The sequence below is a fragment of the Poromitra crassiceps genome (assembly GCF_964638095.1).
Source record: "Poromitra crassiceps genome assembly, chromosome: 5".
NCBI classification, from domain to species: Eukaryota; Metazoa; Chordata; class Actinopteri; order Beryciformes; family Melamphaidae; genus Poromitra; species Poromitra crassiceps.
In genome coordinates, this window is record NC_139642.1 from 63,609,298 (window position 1) to 63,631,560 (window position 22,263).

The following is a 22,263-nucleotide window of genomic DNA, read 5'->3' on the forward strand; positions in this document are numbered from 1 at the left end:
TGTTTTGCTTGCACCGGTGTTACTTCCTTCCTTTTGGACACAAAATGGTTGAGGTTAAAAAGGCAAATTGAGGAGGGCTTTACCAGTGAATTCATCAATAGTGTTTTCTTAGCCGATTTGAATGAAATGTCTTTTTCTAACTCCATGTCCTGGTTATTAAAACACAGTTATTAGAGACGCACGATATATCCACAATCATATCTAATCGGTATCGGCTGACATTAGTCATTTTTTAAATATATTGGTTAGCCCAATGAGTAAAATAACAGCAATGTTAATATCGCTCATCGGTATTTTCATATTGAGAGGAAACAATGCATTAAATGTATTGTTTATGGGCTTTTCCAAATGTTTTGGAAGTAAGGAAAGACAACTTTTTTCAAATTCACAGTGTTTACATGCGTTTTTCAGTATGGACAAAAATGTGATTATCATAGAAACTTGTTTTTATACAGACCATATCGACACGGGTAAATATCGGTTTATCGGCCATAACGGCAACGTTAATATCGTTATCGTCTAAATGTGCATCCCTAACAGTTATCTAAAATTTCCATATCAATATTTGGGTGGGCTAAAATTAATCCCAGTTGCTACCGGTAGTTGACATGCCCAGGAATGATCCAAGCCATGACTCCACAAACAAACCCCTCATGGCCTACAGGGGGCGTCTCCGTCAAGAGATGCCACATGTCTCTTTACACTGTGCTGTGCTGAATGACAGCCATGACAGCAGCCACAGACGCTGTGGAGGAGTGCTCTACATCTATGTGCATATCTGTGGCCAAACGTCTATAAAACCTATATATGTATACGGGCTTTGAGAAGCCCCGTTACACAAAACGGTCTCTGAAAACATGCAGACATGCTTTTGTGAACTATATCAAGCAGTGATCTCCAAACGTCATAAAGAGTATAACTATGCAGGTCTTAGTTCCAGCCAACACAACAGCAGATATGCAAACATATTTTAATATTAGTTAAACGAAGTAACAAGAAAATTAAATTGTTTGACACATAAATTCACATCATGATAATGTTTAGCTCCACAATCCTATTAGTGAAAATAGTTTCAGTCATCCCAGAGCGTTAATCCATTACACTCTAAACACACAGTATGCTGCTTTGCTCTGCCTAAATAAGTTCATATTCCCTTGATATATGCTGCCTCAGGGATAGTCACAGACGGCGGCTGACCGCTTGGAAACTCTAAAGCTAGTTCTGAAAATGTGACTTGAACACAAACTAGCTTGTGGAGTCTTTGAGGTATGAAATGTCAAATATTTAGGTGAAGTGTTGACTTTAAATTCAGGGACAAGCCTTAACAAGTCTCCATTCTTGTCATAAAGTGGAACATTTAATTCTGAGCTCTGGGATAGAGTACCACAGGAGTGAGTCCTAAGGATCTGCCTAAGACCTGGATGTTAATACGGTTCCTGCATCTCAAAGTCAGATGGGATTTTTCTATGCAAGGTATCTTGGTTAAATGCCTTTGTGTTTAACAAAAGTTAATGAAACTGAGACCTTTGTGTTCAGCAGGATAATTTTCACAAATGAGGACCACTGTTATGATTTTGAGGACCACCGTTATGATTTATTATGAGGACCACTGTTGTGATTTTGGAAGCGTAAATGCAAAACGCGTAAACTTACTTATCTGTGAAGATGATCTTGCTGAACACAAAGTTTGTTGTTTCAGAAACTTTTGTTAACCACATTTCAGGCATTTCACCCAAATCCCCATAGAAAAATCACATTGACTATCCAGGGTTAGGGTTATCTATCCAACGAGGGAACTAGGAGGTGCATGGGTTGGCCTACAAAAATATGTCATCCCAGGTATTCTATTGGCTAAAGTGGCAGCCTATAGTGAAGCTGTTTCTAAAATCTCCTTAAAGGTGAAGGTGCATGTCCAGACCTTGGGTCTGGATGGTCACGACATTGGTCTGGAGGTCACGAGCAGAAGGTGGACTGCAGCTCTTTGAAGGCGGCCCGCCTCTGGAGCCTCTCCACTTCCTGCCTCTTGCGTTCTTCTTGTTCCTCTCGGATCTCAGCCTCAAACTTGCTGCCCACAGACAGAGCCTGCATCTGATGACACACACAAAACACCTCCTTCACATCAATAGAAGTCATTGCTAAATCCTATGAGCTGTATGACCATCCTTTCACCTCGCTCAAGTCATCAGAAGCCCATTCATTTCCTATATAGAGGTCAGCGAAAGTAAGCACAAAGCTAAGCTTTATGCTGTAAGCATTGCCACCCCATCTCAACGCTTGGTTTAGCGCTGGAGAGAGTCTGGCTCAACCTACCATCATTCTGGTATAGGGGGAAAAACGCTCTGCCATGTTTACATTTTGTTTAAACCAGCGGTTCCCAAAATTTCCCAACTCCTAGCCAACGTGAAAATCTCGAAAATGTCCGTGGCCCACATCTGACCGTGAACAGTACAGAGGGCGAATAATACGTTCTCAGAGCACTTTTTATAGAGAGCCGCAGGAATGAGTCCAGAAGTATACTTCCAGGTTAGTGAGAGGAAAAGTCTATGGGATTTAACATGAGGGCTTTCACTTCAAATGTACTGTAAGCTTTTTTTATTTACTCAATGCATAAAATAAGGTCTGTGGTTAACAAAAGTTTATGGGAACGCGAATTTGGGTTCAGCATGATAATCTTCACAAACATGAATAACTTTTGGAACGTAAATGTGTATACCGGTATATATATATATATATATATATATATATATATATATATATATATATATATATGTAATGTAATGCTCTCACAAATGGACTTGCTCATTTTTCTTGACAAATCTTTGTGTATCTGGTCTAGTCAATACCAAGGAGTCAAGCTGTCCCACATAGCTCCCGTTAGATGTTCCTTTCTGTGCACTAGGGGGCAGTATGCCATAAACCAGTCTCTATCAACCCCAAATGTATGGGAGGAGTGAGAGGGTCAGGCAGCTCAGTGGTATTTTTAGTCATTTAGCACAGAAGAAATATCCAGATCTCTCCTCCTCACCCACATGAAATTCATTTGACTACCTGAGCTGCATATTCAACTGGGACAGTTCAAAAAAAGAGCCCAGACCTGGTAAAAACCTCCCTTTATTTTCATTTAACCTGGCTAGGAGGCATTATCAGTCAGGCAGCTTAACCCAGTCTGACTCTTCCAGTGGTGAAGAATAATACTAGCTGCAGTGATGAAGCCTGTCAGAGCTAGACCTGCTTTAGATATTCCTTGTGGCAGCTCTGACCTATCTCCCAGTAGACAAAACTGGGGGGTTTCAGGTAAGGTTTTTTCAAGCCATTCACCTAGTTTCCCAATAACCTCTTTGCAGGAGGGAAAAACCAGAGGACATTCCCACATTGAGTGTAAGAAGATACCTGCCTCTACCTTACATTTGCAACACAACACAGATTGTGCTGTTAAAATGTACTTGTAATTGGCTGTGTGTGTTCTGTGTTCTGTGTATTACGGATCACACACAAAAAGCGTTGCAACGTGCATCAATAATCACTTTATTTAATTGCCATTGTTGTGAAGATTTTAACCAGATGTTTCCTGGTTTTACTGGCTCACTTGATGCTGCTCGTGCTCAGAGTTTTTTGTGGTTCTGCACGTGAATTGTTATCACAAACGCTGCATGCGGAATCAAAGGCCAGAACGCAAACGACAGTTTGCCGTTTTATGCAGAGACAGTTGTCGTCTAAACATGACCTAAAGGGTCTAAAACTCTAATTGGTTCTCGCAAGGACGGAAGCCCAAGATGACACACACACACACACACACACACACACAACACACACAAAAACACACACACACACACACACACCTACCTTGGCTTCAAAGAAGTCCTTGGCGCCCATCACTCCCTCAGTGGAGACGTCGATCTGTGACAGCTTGGCCAGCAGCATCAGGCCACTCTCCTCCTGCAGCTCTCCAGACGCCGCCTTCCGGAAGATCAGGAGAAACTGCACAAGAGCACAACTCAGGTTACTCATGCAATTACGTTAGCTAAAGATTACCTCCATTCTGTGGAAGATAACGTCAGGCGGCCGGTGACGTGAGGTCTGGAGAGAATATCCACTACTGGCTTTTTCTTCGGGCTAAAAAGTTACCCAGCAACAGTTAGCAAACAGCTAGCATAGACTGTAAGAGACAGTAAAGCGAGCAAGAAGGAAAAAGGCTAGCATTGGCAACGAGCAAGCAGTGGTAAGCGGCGACAACAAGATGGCTGTCGTGGCTCGGCTGTCAGAAAACTTAGCTGTAGCTCTTTTTTCTTTACTTCACTGGAAGACAAGAAGGCCACACACACACACACACACGCACACGCACACACACACACACACCTCTCTGAAGCTCAGCTTGCCGTCAAAGTCTTCGTCCACCTCCTTGATCATGTTCTTGAGGCCCAGGTGGGTCTGTGGAGCTCCCAGCTTCTCCATCATCAGCTTCAGCTCCATCAGGTCGATGAAGCCATCTTTACCAGAGTCAAACCTGCACAAACACACAACACAACAGTTAGCTCCAACTGGACTGGAGTTAGCTCCAACTGGACTGGCATTAGCTCCAACTGGACTGGAGTTAGCTCCAACTGGACTGGAGTTAGCTCCAACTGTGCTGTATTTGTATTTGACTCCACACCTAGCTCCTATGTGTGAAACAAGTCTGAAAATTATGGATGGGCATCAATAATCAAAAGTCGATAATTGATCGTTAAGGAAGATGGAATTGATCATGTGGTATTTTGGTCGCAACCAGTGAATGTGTGAATGGTGAATCAGCACTCAGCAGCCTGGATAAATGTTCGTTAACGTGCGTTCGCGTCTCACCCCCTGAGCATGCTCATCTTCCTAAACAAGAATCAGTAGGCTGGACGCTGGAGTTAACTTGATCGTTAATTTTCCCAAATTTCGATTATTGAAATGTATTCAAATGCCCATCCCTACTGAAAAAATACATTGTGAAAGTATGTTCCTGTAAATTGACCCATTCAAAAGCCCCTGACTTGCTGTGTCTGGAATACAGCTTTCAAAATTCAGAGGTTTTCCCAAAATTCCACAGCCAGTAGAAACCCCCCAAAAACAGGTTTCGCTGGTTCAGTTGTTCCCTAGAACAGGTTCCACCGTATAGTGAAAGTCTGTCTGTCCAACTGGCTGTTTCCTGGTATTATGCACATACATCCACCTTAGCAACATGTCCACAGATAGAAGTTAGACATTACTGTGTGTATGGCTGGTCCAATAAGATGGAGGTACTAATAAACCGTGTTTACTACAATTTTCACTACTGTTGAAAGGTGAGCTGCCATCTTGGATTTTGCGGTTGGGGCTGGTGAGGCTCCCCTGAGATCATGGTAGGAAAAAACTGCAGCGCATGATCAAGACAGCAAGCAGGATCTTCGGGGTCGATCAGGTGTCAGCACAGCTGTATGACTCAGGTGTCTGCAGCACAGCTGTATTACTCAGGTGTCTGCAGCACAGCTGTATGACTCAGGTGTCTGCAGCACAGCTGTATTACTCAGGTGTCTGCAGCACAGCTGTATTACTCAGGTGTCTGCAGCACAGCTGTATTACTCAGGTGTCTACATCACAGCTGTATTACTCAGGTGTCTGCACCACAGCTGTATTACTCGGGTGTCTGCAGCACAGCTGTATTACTCAGGTGTCTGCAGCACAGCTGTATTACTCAGGTGTCTGCAGCACAGCTGTATTACTCAGGTGTCTACATCACAGCTGTATTACTCAGGTGTCTGCAGCACAGCTGTATTACTCAGGTGTCTGCAGCACAGCTGTATTACTCAGGTGTCTGCAGCACAGCTGTATTACTCAGGTGTCTACAGCACAGCTGTATTACTCAGGTGTCTGCACCACAGCTGTATTACTCAGGTGTCTACAGCACAGCTGTATTACTCAGGTGTCTGCATCACAGCTGTATTACTCAGGTGTCTGCACCACAGCTGTATTACTCAGGTGTCAGCACAGCTGTATGACTCAGGTGTCTGCAGCACAGCTGTATGACTCAGGTGTCTGCAGCACAGCTGTATTACTCAGGTGTCTGCATCACAGCTGTATTACTCAGGTGTCAGCACAGCTGTATGACTCAGTTGTCTGCAGCACAGCTGTATGACTCAGGTGTCTGCAGCACAGCTGTATTACTCAGGTGTCTGCAGCACAGCTGTATTACTCAGGTGTCTGCAGCACAGCTGTATTACTCAGGTGTCTACAGCACAGCTGTATTACTCAGGTGTCTGCAGCACAGCTGTATTACTCAGGTGTCTGCATCACAGCTGTATTACTCAGGTGTCTGCATCACAGCTGTATTACTCAGGTGTCTGCATCACAGCTGTATTACTCAGGTGTCAGCACAGCTGTATTACTCAGGTGTCTGCAGCACAGCTGTATTACTCAGGTGTCTGCATCACAGCTGTATTACTCAGGTGTCTGCAGCACAGCTGTATTACTCAGGTGTCTGCAGCACAGCTGTATTACTCAGGTGTCTGCAGCACAGCTGTATTACTCAGGTGTCTGCAGCACAGCTGTATTACTCAGGTGTCTGCAGCACAGCTGTATTACTCAGGTGTCTGCAGCACAGCTGTATTACTCAGGTGTCTGCAGCACAGCTGTATGACTCAGGTGTCTGCAGCACAGCTGTATTACTCAGGTGTCTGCAGCACAGCTGTATTACTCAGGTGTCTGCAGCACAGCTGTATTACTCAGGTGTCTGCAGCACAGCTGTATTACTCAGGTGTCTGCAGCACAGCTGTATTACTCAGGTGTCTGCAGCACAGCTGTATTACTCAGGTGTCTGCAGCACAGCTGTATTACTCAGGTGTCTGCAGCACAGCTGTATTACTCAGGTGTCTGCAGCACAGCTGTATTACTCAGGTGTCTGCAGCACAGCTGTATTACTCAGGTGTCTGCAGCACAGCTGTATTACTCAGGTGTCTGCAGCACAGCTGTATTACTCAGGTGTCTGCAGCACAGCTGTATGATGACCTTATTCTCAAAAAGCCTAATCAGATCCTCAATGATCCTACCCACCCTCTCCACCTGAAGTTCTGCGTGAGCAGCAGGTCAAATCCTACAGCGGAAAATCTGAACAACAAGATACAGCAAATAATTTGTGCCTACGGCAATTAGAACACTAAATAGGAGATAAGTAGGCTATACCTGTTACCTGGGTTTTCTTTTTATCCTAACTGTATTTTATAATGTGCTTGTTTTTTTGATAAGTGACTACAGTGCATAGGTTAGTGCACTTTTACTTTTAATTTAATACAGTGCGTTTTTTTTACTGTTGGCACTGCCTGATATGTGTCTGTGCGTATACTGTATATGTGTACAGTATGTATCGCAATCAAGACGTGTATGACCACATGAATTTCCCCTTGCGGGATAATAAAGTTGACCTTGAACCTTGAAATCCAAGGTCAGGTGATGTCACAAGGGGTGCTCCTGACCTTTGACCTTGTCAGAATCAGAATCAGAATAATTTTATTCGACCATAGTATGTTTGCACATCCTATCCTATCCTTGTAATAAAATTGCCTAGGGCGAGTAGCGAGCGGGTGGTGTCTGTCAGTCACCATTTTGTGTCACGAAAGTAACATCGGGCCGCAGGCCCAATTTCACCATCGTGACGTCGACCGATACCCCCCCCCCCCCCCCACACACACACACACACAGACCCCTCACCCCCCGGCCCCAGACACACAGACTCAGCACAAATTTCATAGCGCCACCTACCGATACCTTCCAACACAATACCGGGCCGGAGTCCCAGCTAACTAGATTAGTGGCCTGATAATCTAGTACCGGTACAAGGAAATTTTCTTGGTGTAGTAGGTGCACACGTTACATGAGATTTAGACAACACAATAAATACACCGAAATTTAAACATATACAAGATATAGACCGAGTATTTACAGCCAAGTGTGGCAGAGTACAATGTTAGCAAGGCAATGTGACATGTACACATGTGCTTGTTTGTGAGCCTCACAGCCATGTGATAGAGACTGTTCAGGTAGCGTGAGCTTGTAAATTCCTAGTTCCCAATAGAAATGGAATGTGACAAAACCCCACGAGTTATCTCCTGCCACCTTGAGTGTCAAGTAAATACACACAGCGTTTTCTCAGATAAAGCATGAAAACAGCCATTCTTAGGACACGAAGCTATGGCCTCAGTCACGCTGGTATGGGATTGCATTGTGAGATGTTGGACTGGCCGTCAGACGCTATTATCACGTGGGAGCCAATCAGACAGCTGTTATCATGTGGGAGCCAATCAGACAGCTGTTATCATCTGGGAGCCAATCAGACAGCTGTTATCATCTGGGAGCCAGTGGCAAGCCACACAGAGGCTGCTGTCTGATAGAGGGAGTATTTATAGAAGCTTTCAACAACTGTTTGGGGGGGGGGGGCAGCAAATCTGGTATGAGTGAAAGTACACACACACGCGCACACACACACACACACACACACACACACGCCGAATCTAGAGTGTGAGTAATCTGCTCTCAGACCAAAAAGGAAGCCATTGTTTCATTCCAGCTCCTCAGAAGGTGGTGGTGAGCTCCTTCCCTTTGTGCCTGATTTAGCTCTATTAACCATGAGACAATCAAGCTAAGATAACGTCATCACAGTGACACAAAAGAACATTGAAACCCATCCAGCATGAAGGTCTCAGCAGGAAACACCCTAACCCAGGGGTGGGCAATTATTTTTCATGGGGGGGGGGCCACATGAGAAACCCAGATTGTTGCCGGCGCCCGAACAAATAGCATAATATCATGATATGGCTTAACATAAGTGTTGTCTTTTCCTGCAAAATTGCTCTATAGCTGTTCCATTATTTGCCTTCACCCACTAGCTCATTACAACCACATTACTGATGATTATTTAATCAAAAATCTCATTGTATCAAATATCTGATGAAAGCACCAATCCAATAGTCAGTCATCCCTACAATATTGTCGAATATCGATACCGAGGTACGGTAGAAAAATTGTGATATTTGATTTTGTCCATATCGCCCAGCCGTGTTGGTAGTTACACGTACCAAAACTCTGTCCAATAAACAAGCTACTTGTGAGTCCTTGGTGACTTTTGTTTACAACTCCTGGGTCACTTATTGGCCAATCCTTTCAGAGGAACCCACCCACAAACCAAAACAGTCTAATTACTATCCAGCTGAAAGCCAATTACATCTGCCTTCTCTCTCTCTCTCACTCACTCACTCACTCACTCACTCACACACACACACACACACACACACACACACACACACACACACACACACACACACACACACACACACACACACACACACACACACACACACAGCTAATTATAGTACAGTAAATCAAATGTGTGCAATGTATGAGACAGCTGATGGGTGTGCTGCTCACAGTGCAGTGTGACAACTGTTCCACAACAACTGACAATCTCCACCCAGATGGTCCCGAGCACCACAGAGGCTCCGCCCAGATCGGATTCCCGAGCACCACAGAGGCCGAAGCTTATAAGAATTAAAAGACTAAGGCCATGTCCACACGGAGACGGAAGCTATCTTTTTTTTTTTCATTTCAGAAAAGTTTTCCATAAACATGGAAACGTTTCAAGAAATGTGTGTATCCACATGAAACCACTGAAACCGCTGTAGAATAACAGAGAAAGACAATCTCGTCAATAATGGCATACAACCTCTAGGGGCGCACAGTCTATAATGTGTATCTCACTGTAGCAGCAGCTTAAACCCTTGGCTTTGTGGGGAGGTTTGCCATGTCGATGAATAAAATGATGAAACCTACAGTATACAGGCAAATGCAGAGCTGTTCAGCAGGGCTGATGGTCTCCCTGTAGCCTACAATATAGAACGTTAACTATCGGTGACATTCCTGATATCATCCACTTCCATGATCTTTAGACATGTTGCAAACACATCCCAGCGTATTGGCCGCTCCTGCACATCACAGCACAGGCTAAATGATGCAACATAAATATACATTTATAAACTTATGGCATAAATGTGTTTTTATTGGAAAAAGTCGCGTCAAGTAAGCTAAAGTCTTGTTGGAGTGGACATGAGCGGATATCACAGACATCACAGTGCAACCGCGTGTTCCTCAAACCTCTCACTTCCCTATTCACGTTGTATTTACGAGGGCTATATATAGGGCAAGAGAGTATGTTGGTTACACTCAGGGTTTAGATTTCATTTCATTTCATTTTGTCCAATATTAAAATATTCCAGAATTGCATGTTGTATTAAAAATAAATATAATTTCTATCTAACACGTTAAGCCTGATTTTGTTTGTGTTATTGTAAAAATGTAGCCGCCGCTAAGCCTTCTGGGAAATCTCCGATGAAGGGAGGGGAGGGGTGGATCATCGTGGGGTGGATGGGAAGAGTCAGCTGTGTGGAGCCCTGAGGATGTTGTAGGCTACACGCTGTTCTCCGTGTCCACTTGTTGCTGACGGTGGTAATAGAGGAGCATTATATTTTGCTGCAAGATCCCCACTGCTGTAGCACGAACGTTACTGCCACAATTGTTATTGTTGCTGGTGGAGAGAGGTGGGGCTATGGCGTCATCGTTTCAGGAAAGATGCATATGGGTTGTAAACACGGAAATGCAAGGGTGGCGTCTTCAGATTTAATCACTCTGGGACCCGTTTTGAAAAATTAGCGTATACGGCCAGAACGTATAGTCCCAGAACGCGGTTCCATCTGGACGAAACGGCTATATGACAAAAAACTTTAGCGGATACACCTAAAGTCGTCTCCGTGTGGACATGGCCTAAGACTGAGAACTAAATCACTCACTGCCTAAAACTCATACATGTCATTGGAATAAAAGCAGTCAAATGGAAAACTCTAACAGCCAGGGCGCACTACATGTTAGGGGTGCTCCGATCACGTTTTTTGCCACCGATCACCGATTGCCTATGGGAAATATCTGCCCAACCGATCATCGACCGATCACCGATTACCGATCACCGATATATAAACTCCTCAAAAAAAGTTCGGAAACGTTAATTCGGTCGATTATTTCTCCCCTTTAATAATACCAATTGGTATTGTCTTTTATATTGTTGGAAAGCCTGATTAGTCACCTTTACAACGAAGTACAACTTGTAAGGATCGTGCCTTCGTGGAATGAGCAACACAGCTAAACGTGTGGGGGTAGCGCCCCAAAGAAATGTGCAATATTCTTCTGTTGGTATTCACTCTTGTTTTGAGTTGCTTGGTGGATTAGATGATTGCACTCTCCCACAGTGATAAGGACAAAAACAACACATAGTCAATTTTTACACTTTATTCATTTGACACTGTCAGGGACCTCAGTAGTGTGTGGAAGATCCATACGCAGCCACAACAGCTTGGCACCTTGGCACCGCAAATTAGGTGCCAATCAGGTGCCAGTCACACACCTCACAAGGCACAACAAGGCACAACATTATGTTCATTTAAAACAGATTTCTATGCAAAACTATGTTTTCTTTCTAATATTTCCTCTTTGGTACTTGTGGTATTTCGGATCACACCAAAAGAAAACCGCAATAGTACTTTTATTTTGAAAGTTGGAACGTGAGTTTTCCATTCTATCTGTCATCAAACGGTCTTTAGCGTGTTGTGGTCTTTGATTTGTCCCTGTATTATTCACGTGTGCCTTGGTATCAGAAATATCTATTGTATGAAGAATGACGAGTTATTTGACTGCTTTTGCCTGATAGTTTTTCATTGGATATATTGACGGGATCCAACACTTGCATGAGTTGATGCGGAGTGATTAATTAATTATGCACGACATTAATAGATTCACTTTTTCCTTCTAACCTTTTAGATTTTTTTTCTGCTCTCCCCAAAATTTCAATAAACCTTTATGGCATAGTATTACAATACAACAATACTGGTGTTGACAGTGTTGACAGTAATAGAAGATGCCAAATCATTCAAAACAATAAGCATTTTGCTTTTAGGAGCATTGTGCCAGCGTGCCGCACTGTTCCAAAACGTGTCAACGTGTGTCGTTGCCTGGGAAATGCACATCCCATAATACAACTGTTCGCATCGCATCCCATAATAGTATGATGATACTTGGGATGCCAACATAGATGCGAACAGGTTAGCTAAGAGTTTAGCGTCGCCAGCTAGGAGCCCCCACCGTTACGGTCGGGGTACGTTTCGAAATGCCTCCAGGCCTGAAAGATTTTCTAGGGGAAACACTGAGTATCGTAGGGTAAAAATCTTGGTATCGTGACAACTCGTCAACTCGGGTGTGACGTCACCCAATGTAAATGGCAGGCGACATTTTCAGAGAGGCTTTCTTCATTCCAGGGAGTGGTGCCACCTCCCCTGATGGAGTGGTACCACCTCCCCTGATGGAGTGGTGCCACCTCCCCTGATGGAGCGGTGCCACCTCCCCTGATGCTCTGGGCTGGGCCTCATTGTCCCGGCAGCAGTGTTAATTATAGATGCAGCTCTTGGCTTAAGGCGAGTCACTCTCACTCACTGCTAGTTTCTCCCTCATTCTGACTTTTCAATTCAGTTCAGTTCAAAGAGCTTCACTGCTCTGGCATTTAAAACACATCTAAAGATATACAGCAAAACAGAGATCATCAAAAGCAATGATCATTTATCAGTTGAACTTTTTTCCCATTGAAAGACAATACTATTCATTTGATGATTGAGTTGAAAGGTTTGATTCGGTTGGTTTTGCTCTTCCTCAGGATAACTGAAGCACACACAGACGGTATTGGTGTCAAAGTCATTGTTGTTCTTTAATTTTGGGGAAGATTCCTGCTCTCACATGAGTGTGAGAGATCTGTCTTCAGCTCTCCCTTCTCTCTCTCTGCTGCAGAGATGGATGGTGTGTGTGTGTGTGTGTGTGTGTGTGTGTGTGTGTGTACGTGTGTACGTGTGTGTGGGTGCGTGCATGCATATGTATGTGTGTGGGGGTTGTCAGACTCAGTAGGCAACAATACATCCTCATTCGCAATGCATCAGTCCCATTTTAGCCTCAGTGGCTCTGATGCAGAGATGGATGTGTGTGTGTGTGTGTGTGTGTGTGTGTGTGTGTGTGTGTGTGTGTGTGTGTGTGTGTGTGTGTGTGTGTTTTTAGCCTGGCTCTGAATGATGCAGAGTTTTGCTCTAAAGAGAAAACATTTTGGTGGAGAAATAAGGAGGAAAACTGAATTCCTAAAAAAGGGGGGGAGGTCAACAGAGGGTGCATTTCCTGATCAGCTTAAAAACAAAAGCTACTCAAACAAATGTAAATGTGAAGCTATATGACTGAATGATTCATGAATGTATCTTTATCAGATCTAGTCAAGCTTCAATGCTGCATTCAAATGTGAACTATGCCTTTAAGCCCAGGGCTTTGTGAAAGTGGGTCAGCAGGCTGTGCGGGTCCCCTAGGGGAGTGTGGAGGGACTGGGTGAATGCATCAGTGCTGCGTGAGAAAGGAGGTAAACTGAACAAGATTTGAGCTCAGTGCTGCGTGAGAAAGGAGAGAAACTGAAGAGATGTGAGATCAGTGCTGCTGCATGAGAAAGGAGAGAAACCGATGAGAATTTAGATCAGTGCTGCGTGAGAAAGGAGAGAAACTGAAGAGATTTGAGATCAGTGCTGCACGAGAAAGGATTTAGATCAGTGCTGCATGAGAAAGGATTTAGATCAGTGCTTCATGAGAAGGGATTTAGATCAGTGCTGCGTGAGAAAGGAGAGAAACTGAAGAGATTTGAGATCAGTGCTGCATGAGAAAGGATTTAGATCAGTGCTGCATGAGAAAGGATTTAGATCAGTGCTTCATGAGAAAGGATTTAGATCAGTGCTGCATGAGAAAGGATTTAGATCAGTGCTGCATGAGAAAGGATTTAGATCAGTGCTGCATGAGAAAGGATTTAGATCAGTGCTGCATGAGAAAGGATTTAGATCAGTGCTGCATGAGAAAGGATTTAGATCAGTGCTGCATGAGAAAGGATTTAGATCAGTGCTGCATGAGAAAGGATTTAGATCAGTGCTGCATGAGAAAGGATTTAGATCAGTGCTGCATGAGAAAGGATTTAGATCAGTGCTGCATGAGAAAGGATTTAGATCAGTGCTGCATGAGAAAGGATTTAGATCAGTGCTGCATGAGAAAGGATTTAGATCAGTGCTGCATGAGAAAGGATTTAGATCAGTGCTGCATGAGAAAGGATTTAGATCAGTGCTGCATGAGAAAGGAGAGAAACTGAAGAGATTTGAGGCGACCCCATCACCCTACCCCCAGGTAAACGAGTCAAACGCCCCCATCACCCTCCCCAGGGTTTCTGCTATATACATTCAGTGGTGGCGGCCCACCGCCACTGAAACTGAAACAGCTTCAAAAATAAGAGTATGTCATGAAAAATGTCATTAAGTTACAATTACATGGCTCTGCATAAGCTTTTACTTTGAAAAACCCGGATACACAGCGGTCTCTGATTGGCTTAGCCTGATAGTCTTATCCAGAGTGACTCTGGTCTTGTCCAATCAGAACCAGCCCAGCAGTAACAAAGGATAAGTGGACTGTCCAATCAGAAGAGTAGGACAGGCAATGCCTCGCTGAAAGAAAAAGAAAAAACTTGATTTGCGAGCCGGGCGAGATACAAGTCCGACCACACTTTTTTAACATAACATTACAGAGAACGAACAAAAGAACGGAGAAGCGAAAAAGAATGAGTAGACTAAACTTGGTGCTAAGATGTGTTCAAGTATCCCTGGTTGCATTTAGATGAGCTTGTTGAAATAACATTGCCTCTCGATGAGGGCAGCCAGGTCATGTTTAGGGGCTCAACTTGGACGGACAAATGTCTTCTGGCTTCGCTCGACAGACACTAACATGGGGTCCTGTTGTCCTGTGGAGGTGGAGGGGGAAGTGTGTGCAGCAGATAAAGGTCGTCTCGTGCAGAAGTCAGGGTGACTCAGTGTGACTTATTAGGCGAAGGTAAAATCAGGCCCGCCGCACCCCATTACGCAGAGTACGCAGACTGCGTAGGGCATCATGTGACTGAGGGCACCAAAAAAAAAAAAAAAATTTGGTGCCCTCAGTCAGGCCACTCACTGAACAGCAGGCCAGGCGCTGCCTACTGGTTTACTAGTGGTCTTATTACTTTATTCAGGGTTAAAGTGGGTGCATCTCATTGTAAAATTGGAGTCGGCCCAAATTGGGCTTCAAACGGCCCAAATTGGGCTTCAAACGGCCCAAATCTGGCTTCAACCGGCCCAAATCTGGCTTCAACTGGCCCAAATCTGGCTTCAACTGGCCCAAATCTGGCTTCAAACGGCCCAAATCGGGCTTCAAGCGGCCCAAATCTGGCTTCAAACAGCCCAAATCTGGCTTCAAATGGCCCAAATTGGGCTTCAAACAGCTCAAAAAATTTGCCGCCGCCCTTCGGACGCCGGCACACACGTCAGCCCGTATTGGCCTGGCCTGCTTGGTATCTAATGCCTGGCCTGAATTATGATCCCAGTCCGCCCCTGCGTTGCAGTTTAACAATCGCTTGTTTGCTGACATGTACAGTAATTCTAACAATTGTTTGTTTGCCACATGTAATGTAATGTGAGATACACTAGTATCGTTCATAATTAATGATTTTGCAGTCTTTCGTTTGACAGTTATTGAAAGTTTTGCGGGGGGGGGGGGGGGGGGCACCACAAAACAATTACGCTTAGGGCACCCAAATGGCCAGCAGCGGCCCTGGGTAAAATACAATGTTATCATGATCATGTGTTCAAATGAAACCTTGTACAACTTTGATTTTGGAGAAATTTTGAGGAAAAAAACTTGAATAAAGACGGTTGTTTGGAGGAGAATGTTGTTTTCACAGAAATATACAGTCAAAATAGATATTGAGGGAATCAATACTCATGCCCAGGTAATGTGACATTATTGAGAGCAACAAAACACAGAACAGTGTAGCACTGTTTATATTTAACTCATGTTATATCTTTAGCACTGTTTATATTTAACTCATGTTATATCTTTAGCACTGTTTATATTTAACTCATGTTATATCTTTAGCACTGTTTATATTTAACTCATGTTATATCTTTGACACAAAGTATACTGAATGGATGTGTGTAGTTCTTCATAGATCAAAGTGCACCAAATTGATGCATTTGACTTTAAAATGTAAAAAAAAAAAATCCGGTGGGGGACCCGGCCCTAGAGGGTCTGAGATCCAAACATCACAATCTCTCCAAATCCTGCGGGAAACACTTCAAAATAGTTTTGTATAGTATGTTTTAAATATGTAAACTCTGTACATAAACATGTTCTTAAGTATGGAATATATATAGAGATATTGATCATTCACTATGACCGCCGGCGTACTACACGCGCACGACCGAGGTACAACGAAAGCCTTTGCCACCGCTGCTGACAAAGATTCTAGAGGAAACACTGCTAACCCCCAGCTAAACTACTAAACTACCCCATCAACTCCCACTAGACCAGTTCTGGGGCAAACTGACCAGTTCTGGGGCAAACTCATTCTAAAGCAAAGCGATGAGGAAAGTGTCACGGCAGCTCCAGACAGTAGCACCATCTGACCTGACACCACCAACACCCAGAGCCTGAGAGCCTGAGAGCATGGCTGAGGAGAAACTGGAAGGCCTATTCCTACATACATTCTCAAGGTGTGTATGTTAATAGTAATAATAACAACACAATTTGGGAGAGACCCACTACTGAAGTGCTTGCCATCCGGGAAAAAGTTAATAAAATGAAATGAAATGAAATGAAATGAAATGAAATGAAATGAAATGAAATGAAATGAAATGAAATAAAATAAAATAAAACAATAGTTTTATTGTTTCATTTCTAATAAAAATGTGTTACAGTTAGGGTTATCAAAAGTATGGATAAAAATCTATACTAAAAATTTGAAACGGATACAATACTCATTTGCAAGAGGTATTGATAGTATTGATAAGTATCAATACTAAACATTTGAAACGGATACAATACTCCAGGGATACTCAACTTGCTTTGCCCGGGGGCCACTTTTGTGAAATGATAGGAGGCATCAATCTTTCTGTAGCGGATTGTAGGTTTTTGGGTGTCAGCCGGAGTTTAGTCTGACAACGTTGTGCACACCGGATAGTTAATAGTTAGGTTAAGTTAGTTAGGTTAAGTACATACATAAGTGCCTGGGTAGCGAGCAGATGGCGGTATTTGACAATTTAGCTGGAGCTCAGTCAAACTTTATTTCACGTTAGTTTTTATTGTAACGAACGTGAAATTATTAGAAAATGGTCAGGGGGCCACTCTGCACCCTGTCGCGGGCCGCATCTGGCCCCCGGGCTGCAAGTTGAGTATCACTGCAATACTTATTTGCAACAGGTATTGATAGTATCGATAAGTATCAATACTAAACATTTTAAACAGATACAATACTCATTTGCAACAGTATGGTTACCAGCAGTGCTTTCTCTTAATAAAAAATCAAACCTACTACTGATTTCTCCCTCCCTGTCATTGGTGGACCCTTTGCTTCAACAAGCTCAGTCTTCTGATAGGCTGATGACTAGAGCAGGGGTCATCTGCTGTGTTCTGATAGGTTGATGACTAGAGCAGGGGTCATCTGCTGTGTAAGTGCAAAGGTTTTAATGAGTTTTATCGGGCCTAGATTATGGAGAAGCATACATCTGTAATATTTGCAATATTTCAATATTATGCTATTCACCTTATGTTCAACACAGGGGTCAGCCAGTTACTTCCTATTGTGTTGACACTTCCTGTGACAGTACAGTACTAGTGAGCAGGTAAAACAGACGGTGTTTTGAACAGGAAGTCATAACACAACTGGGTCAAGTGGGCGGGGCTACATAAGGTGAATATTGACCCAAACCTATAGTTTGATGTGTACCTGTAGCCAGCTGGTTGTACATGATATCTGTTTAAGTGCAATGGATCTATAGACAGTTTTCACGGAATAGTGTTGCTAGGGAACAGTTTGAAACCTGACTTATTTATTTCCTGTCAGTTATCATATTAGCATCATAGACTGCAACAAGAAGTCAGCTGGGGGCAATTTGGAATGTTTATGTTGTCAAGTTGAAAGCGTCTATATGTGGTGCTGAATGTAACCTCGAATAATCAACTTTATATCTGTGTAATCTCACTCCTTTCCTGATGGAGGTCGAGTCCCACCAGCACCAACACAAAGACACTATTGTGCCCAGGAGAGGGGGCGCTGCTGCTGGGGAAGCTGCCTCAGACAAGAGGCGTCCTTATCCTCTGATTTAAAAGGCCACCAACACAATGCCTGTACAGTTCCATAGCACCAGGAGAGAGAGAGGCAGAGAGAGAGAGGGAGAGGGGGAGAGACAGAGACAGAGGGAGGGAGACAGAGAGAGACAGAGCAAGAGAGAGAGAGAGAGAGAGAGAGAGAGAGAGAGAGAGAGAGAGAGAGAGAGAGAGAGAGCGAGAGAGAATGAATATGACTTCATGCGGCTGTGGGTGTCATCAGGCCGTGTGACCTCTGGATAGAGCTGTACAGACTCAGAGTTCTGTCAGTCAATTCAGATCTGTCTGTTCAATACCAATATAATAATTGTTTTAGGGTATAGATACACCAAAATATAACGGTTTTAACTTGACAACAAAAACATTGTAAATTGAACCCCCGCTCACTTCCTGTTGCAGTGTTTTCTATGGACATAAAAGAAAAAAAAACATTCAAGTGCAGGACCGACCATTCCGTGAAAACCATCTATACAGCTGAGCAGCGAAAACAAAAGTAACGATGTCGAGTGAATATTTCTGCAGTTTGCTGAATGCTGAGAAAAAGGAAGTGCTGTGGGGTTGCGCTCTGGTGAAAACCGTCTATATCATGATGATCTACTGGGAGAAACCAAGCAATTCTATACAATCAGACAGACCACCATACAGTATAGCCAGAGTGGATTGGAATGATCCTTGTTTCATAACCACATTTTGCGACTATTCGACTTAGGGGTGTCAAAATTAATCGTATAATCGATGATGTATCGCGATGCAGACGTGTGAATCGAATCGGATCGTTGACATATGAATCGTTGAATCGTCTATGTTTACATTTCTGTTTACATTCAGATTTTAAAGCACTTTCTAAGTAAAAAAGGGACTTGATATTCATCTGACTGCTTGTATTAATTGATGAAAAAGTAGCCATGTGCAGTAATAGTACAGAGAATTGAGGATAAGATACGTGGAGCTGCAATACTTTGAGCTGTATGGAGATGCATCGTGGAATCGAATCGAAGACAGATGAATCGTAATCGAATCGAATCGTGATGCCAGTGAAGATTCACAGCCCTAACCCACTGTGAGATTGGCAGTAGAATCAGGCTCCTTACAACGAATCATCGACTATTTGGGGTCACCCCTACATTCCATTAGACCCCTACAACTGGATCACTTCTCATGGTCTGGTGTTGCAGCTGGACCAGGCAGCCCATGAGAAGAGCAGTACCACGACCCACAGAGATACAAAGTCTCATACACACTCAGTCAGATACACATGATGCATAATATAACATTTAGCGGGAAACGTCTGATGTCACGGCTACTCAGCTAAATAAACATCTGTCATCCATCATTCATCTGACCATACTGGGTTAATCCCGAATAGGGCTGTTGAAACGAATTTCGGTATTTGAATATTATTCGCTTTGCATAAATATTAATAAACCTCGAATATTTTATTAATTATATATATATATATATATATATATATATATATATATATATATATATATATATATATATTATATCTATCTTTATTTATTTATTTATTTATTTATTTGGCTAACCAGCGTGTCAATCATGTTGTCACATGTGAACTTTCTGTGATGCATTCGTTCCAGATCTGCTGCTCTGAGCTCGAACTCTGCCCTGCAAGGCAGATTTCAGAGCGCAGAGCAGCAGATCAGTAGCATGCTCGACACCGCTGGCTGTTTTGATCTTGAGATTTGTATTTATTTGAGCCGGTGTGGATTACCGTACTGTATGGGTTACACAAGGAGTGTGACTGGAGGCTGAGGAGCTGCTATAATGTGACAGACAGCAGAGTCAGGGGTCAGGGGTGAGCCCAGGTAACATCAGATCGTTCATTTTCTGCCATTGCATCTATAATATAATAACGATCTGTGCCACTGGGTATCAGAAAATAAGACATTTAAAAGATGTAAATAGAAACATCCCTGTTACAGGACTCTTGGCTCAATATCTTCCCAGGCGATCCGAATGTAACCAAAGTTATTTGGGTGAGTTTAACATCATATTTTAAAATGGAAATAAGGTCCGGGTGTCATTAGCCGTTTTTTAAACTATTAGCTAGTCCAAAACATAAAGCTACGCCTGCGCGAGTAATCAACTGTGTTAATTTAACAAGATACAACATTATTTACGTCTGATAAGTGTGATGTTTCTCTTATAGTTCAAGACTGAAGCTGTGGAAAGTCGACCTGCAAGACAAGTGCTGCAGCTACTAGACCCAAACACTCGCAGCCTCCCCGAACAACAGCGTCTGAGCAGCAAAGACAATATGATCCAAAGTCACGAGAAGCCAAGACATTAAACAGGGCTGTTAGCAGTACATGGATCAGGTCCCCATTTAGAATGTGGAGAAACCTGGGTTCAAACAACTTCTTCAAGAGCTCAATCTCAGACCTGTATGGCCTTCCTGAAATCCCTGGACTAAACAATACAACAAAACGATACACACATGGAGCAGCTTTTTTGGGGGGGGGGGTGATGTTACTTTAACATCAATGACTCATCAATATTTCAAAGTTGTCTGAGTTTGTGCCAAATAGCCTTGCTGTAAAAGACAACTATTTATTGCCTTAAATAGTGTGTGTGGGGGGGGGGGGGGGGGGGGGCTACTGTACCATCAATGACAAAAAAAAAAAAATTCACTGAGTAAAAAACAAATCAGCTGTAACATCAATGACAACAATCTCTAAGTTGTCTGACTGCCAGCAGCCAAAACATAACCTTACTGTAACATCAATGACACACACTCGATTTTTAAATTGTCTGAGGTAGTGCAGTATAAACAGACCCCCCCCCCCCACGCCCCCCCCCGTCGTATCGAAAATGGTATCGATTATCGATATTTTCCTGGGTATCGGGATTGAAGTTGAAATTCTAGTATCGTGACAACCCTAATTGCTGTGTATGAAAAAGTAGGGTCGTTTTGAATGGAGCCCACAGTGGAATTCAAAGGCGCTTGTCTGAGACTCAGAGTAGAGCATCGAATGCTGGTGTCACGATCTGAGGCAGTGAGTCAATCAGCAGTTTCACCTGGAGGCTGCGCGTCATCAGCAGCACACCCCTAATCTCATCACGGCCTGTAGTCCCACGCATGCTCAGTCAGTCATAATCCCTGAGTTGTCAGTAAACATGTCGGCCTGTTCATTACATTGGAGCACAGACAATCGCAGTATAATCATGAACACAACCATGCAACAAATCCCTGACACCCCCAAACCAACATCAGAAGGTCTTCAGGTGTCAGACGAGCCTACCTCTTGAACATCTGCTCCATGTCCTTGATCTGTTTGCGGGAGAACTCCTTGAACTCGGTGAAGGGGTTGAAGACGCGGGGCCGACTTGGGGGAGCGGCGCAGCCCTCGTTGATGTCCAGCCTGCGGTTCAGCGCGGCGGACAGCTCGGAGCCGCTGCCCCGCTCCGGGCTGGCGGGCTCCGGGTCCCGGGGTTTGGGCTCGGCCTTGGCGGGGGAGACCGCCCTCTGCTCGGGCTCAGGGCCGGCGGGCTCAGACGCCTGCACAGCGGCCAGCCGCCGCTGCAGCTTCCTGGCCAGCTCTTCAGATGCCATGCTGCCTGTCTGAATGATGAGGAGAGGAGCCTGTCTGTATGCTGAGGAGAGGAGCCTGTCTGTATGCTGAGGAGAGGAGCCTGTCTGTATGCCTGCCTGTCTGAATGATGAAGACTGAGGAGAGGAGAGAGCAGCCTGAGCTTCACAGCGGCTTCAAGTACCAGTGTCAAGCTAGTGACAATGAAAAGGGACTTCCGGATACAACCTTCAAAATAAAGTAATCTTGGAAGTAAATAGAGTGGCAAAGTGACCGCCTACCTGCTTCAGCACTGTACCAGAGATTTTTATCCACCATTTATTTCCCCATAGACATTCCGTAAAATGCGTATAAAAATAGTTGCACTTGTTCAAACCAAACGGTTCAGCTATATTTAGAATCAGGAGAGACCATAGAAGATTTCACT

The 22,263-nt window shown here is 43.8% G+C and overlaps 1 protein-coding gene across 1 annotated transcript; it reads right to left on the reverse strand.

The window, feature by feature from the left end:
• Nucleotides 1–1,953: 1,953 nt before the first annotated feature.
• Nucleotides 1,954–21,859, reverse strand: efhd1 (EF-hand domain family, member D1; the record flags this gene model as incomplete). The annotated part of the gene is made up of 4 exons (XM_083637523.1): nt 1,954–2,088; nt 3,844–3,978; nt 4,357–4,504; nt 21,549–21,859. The coding sequence occupies 4 exons, from the start codon at nt 21,857–21,859 to the stop codon at nt 1,954–1,956; spliced, it is 729 nt and encodes a 242-aa protein (XP_083493649.1).
• Between the last annotated feature and the right edge of the window lie 404 nt (nt 21,860–22,263).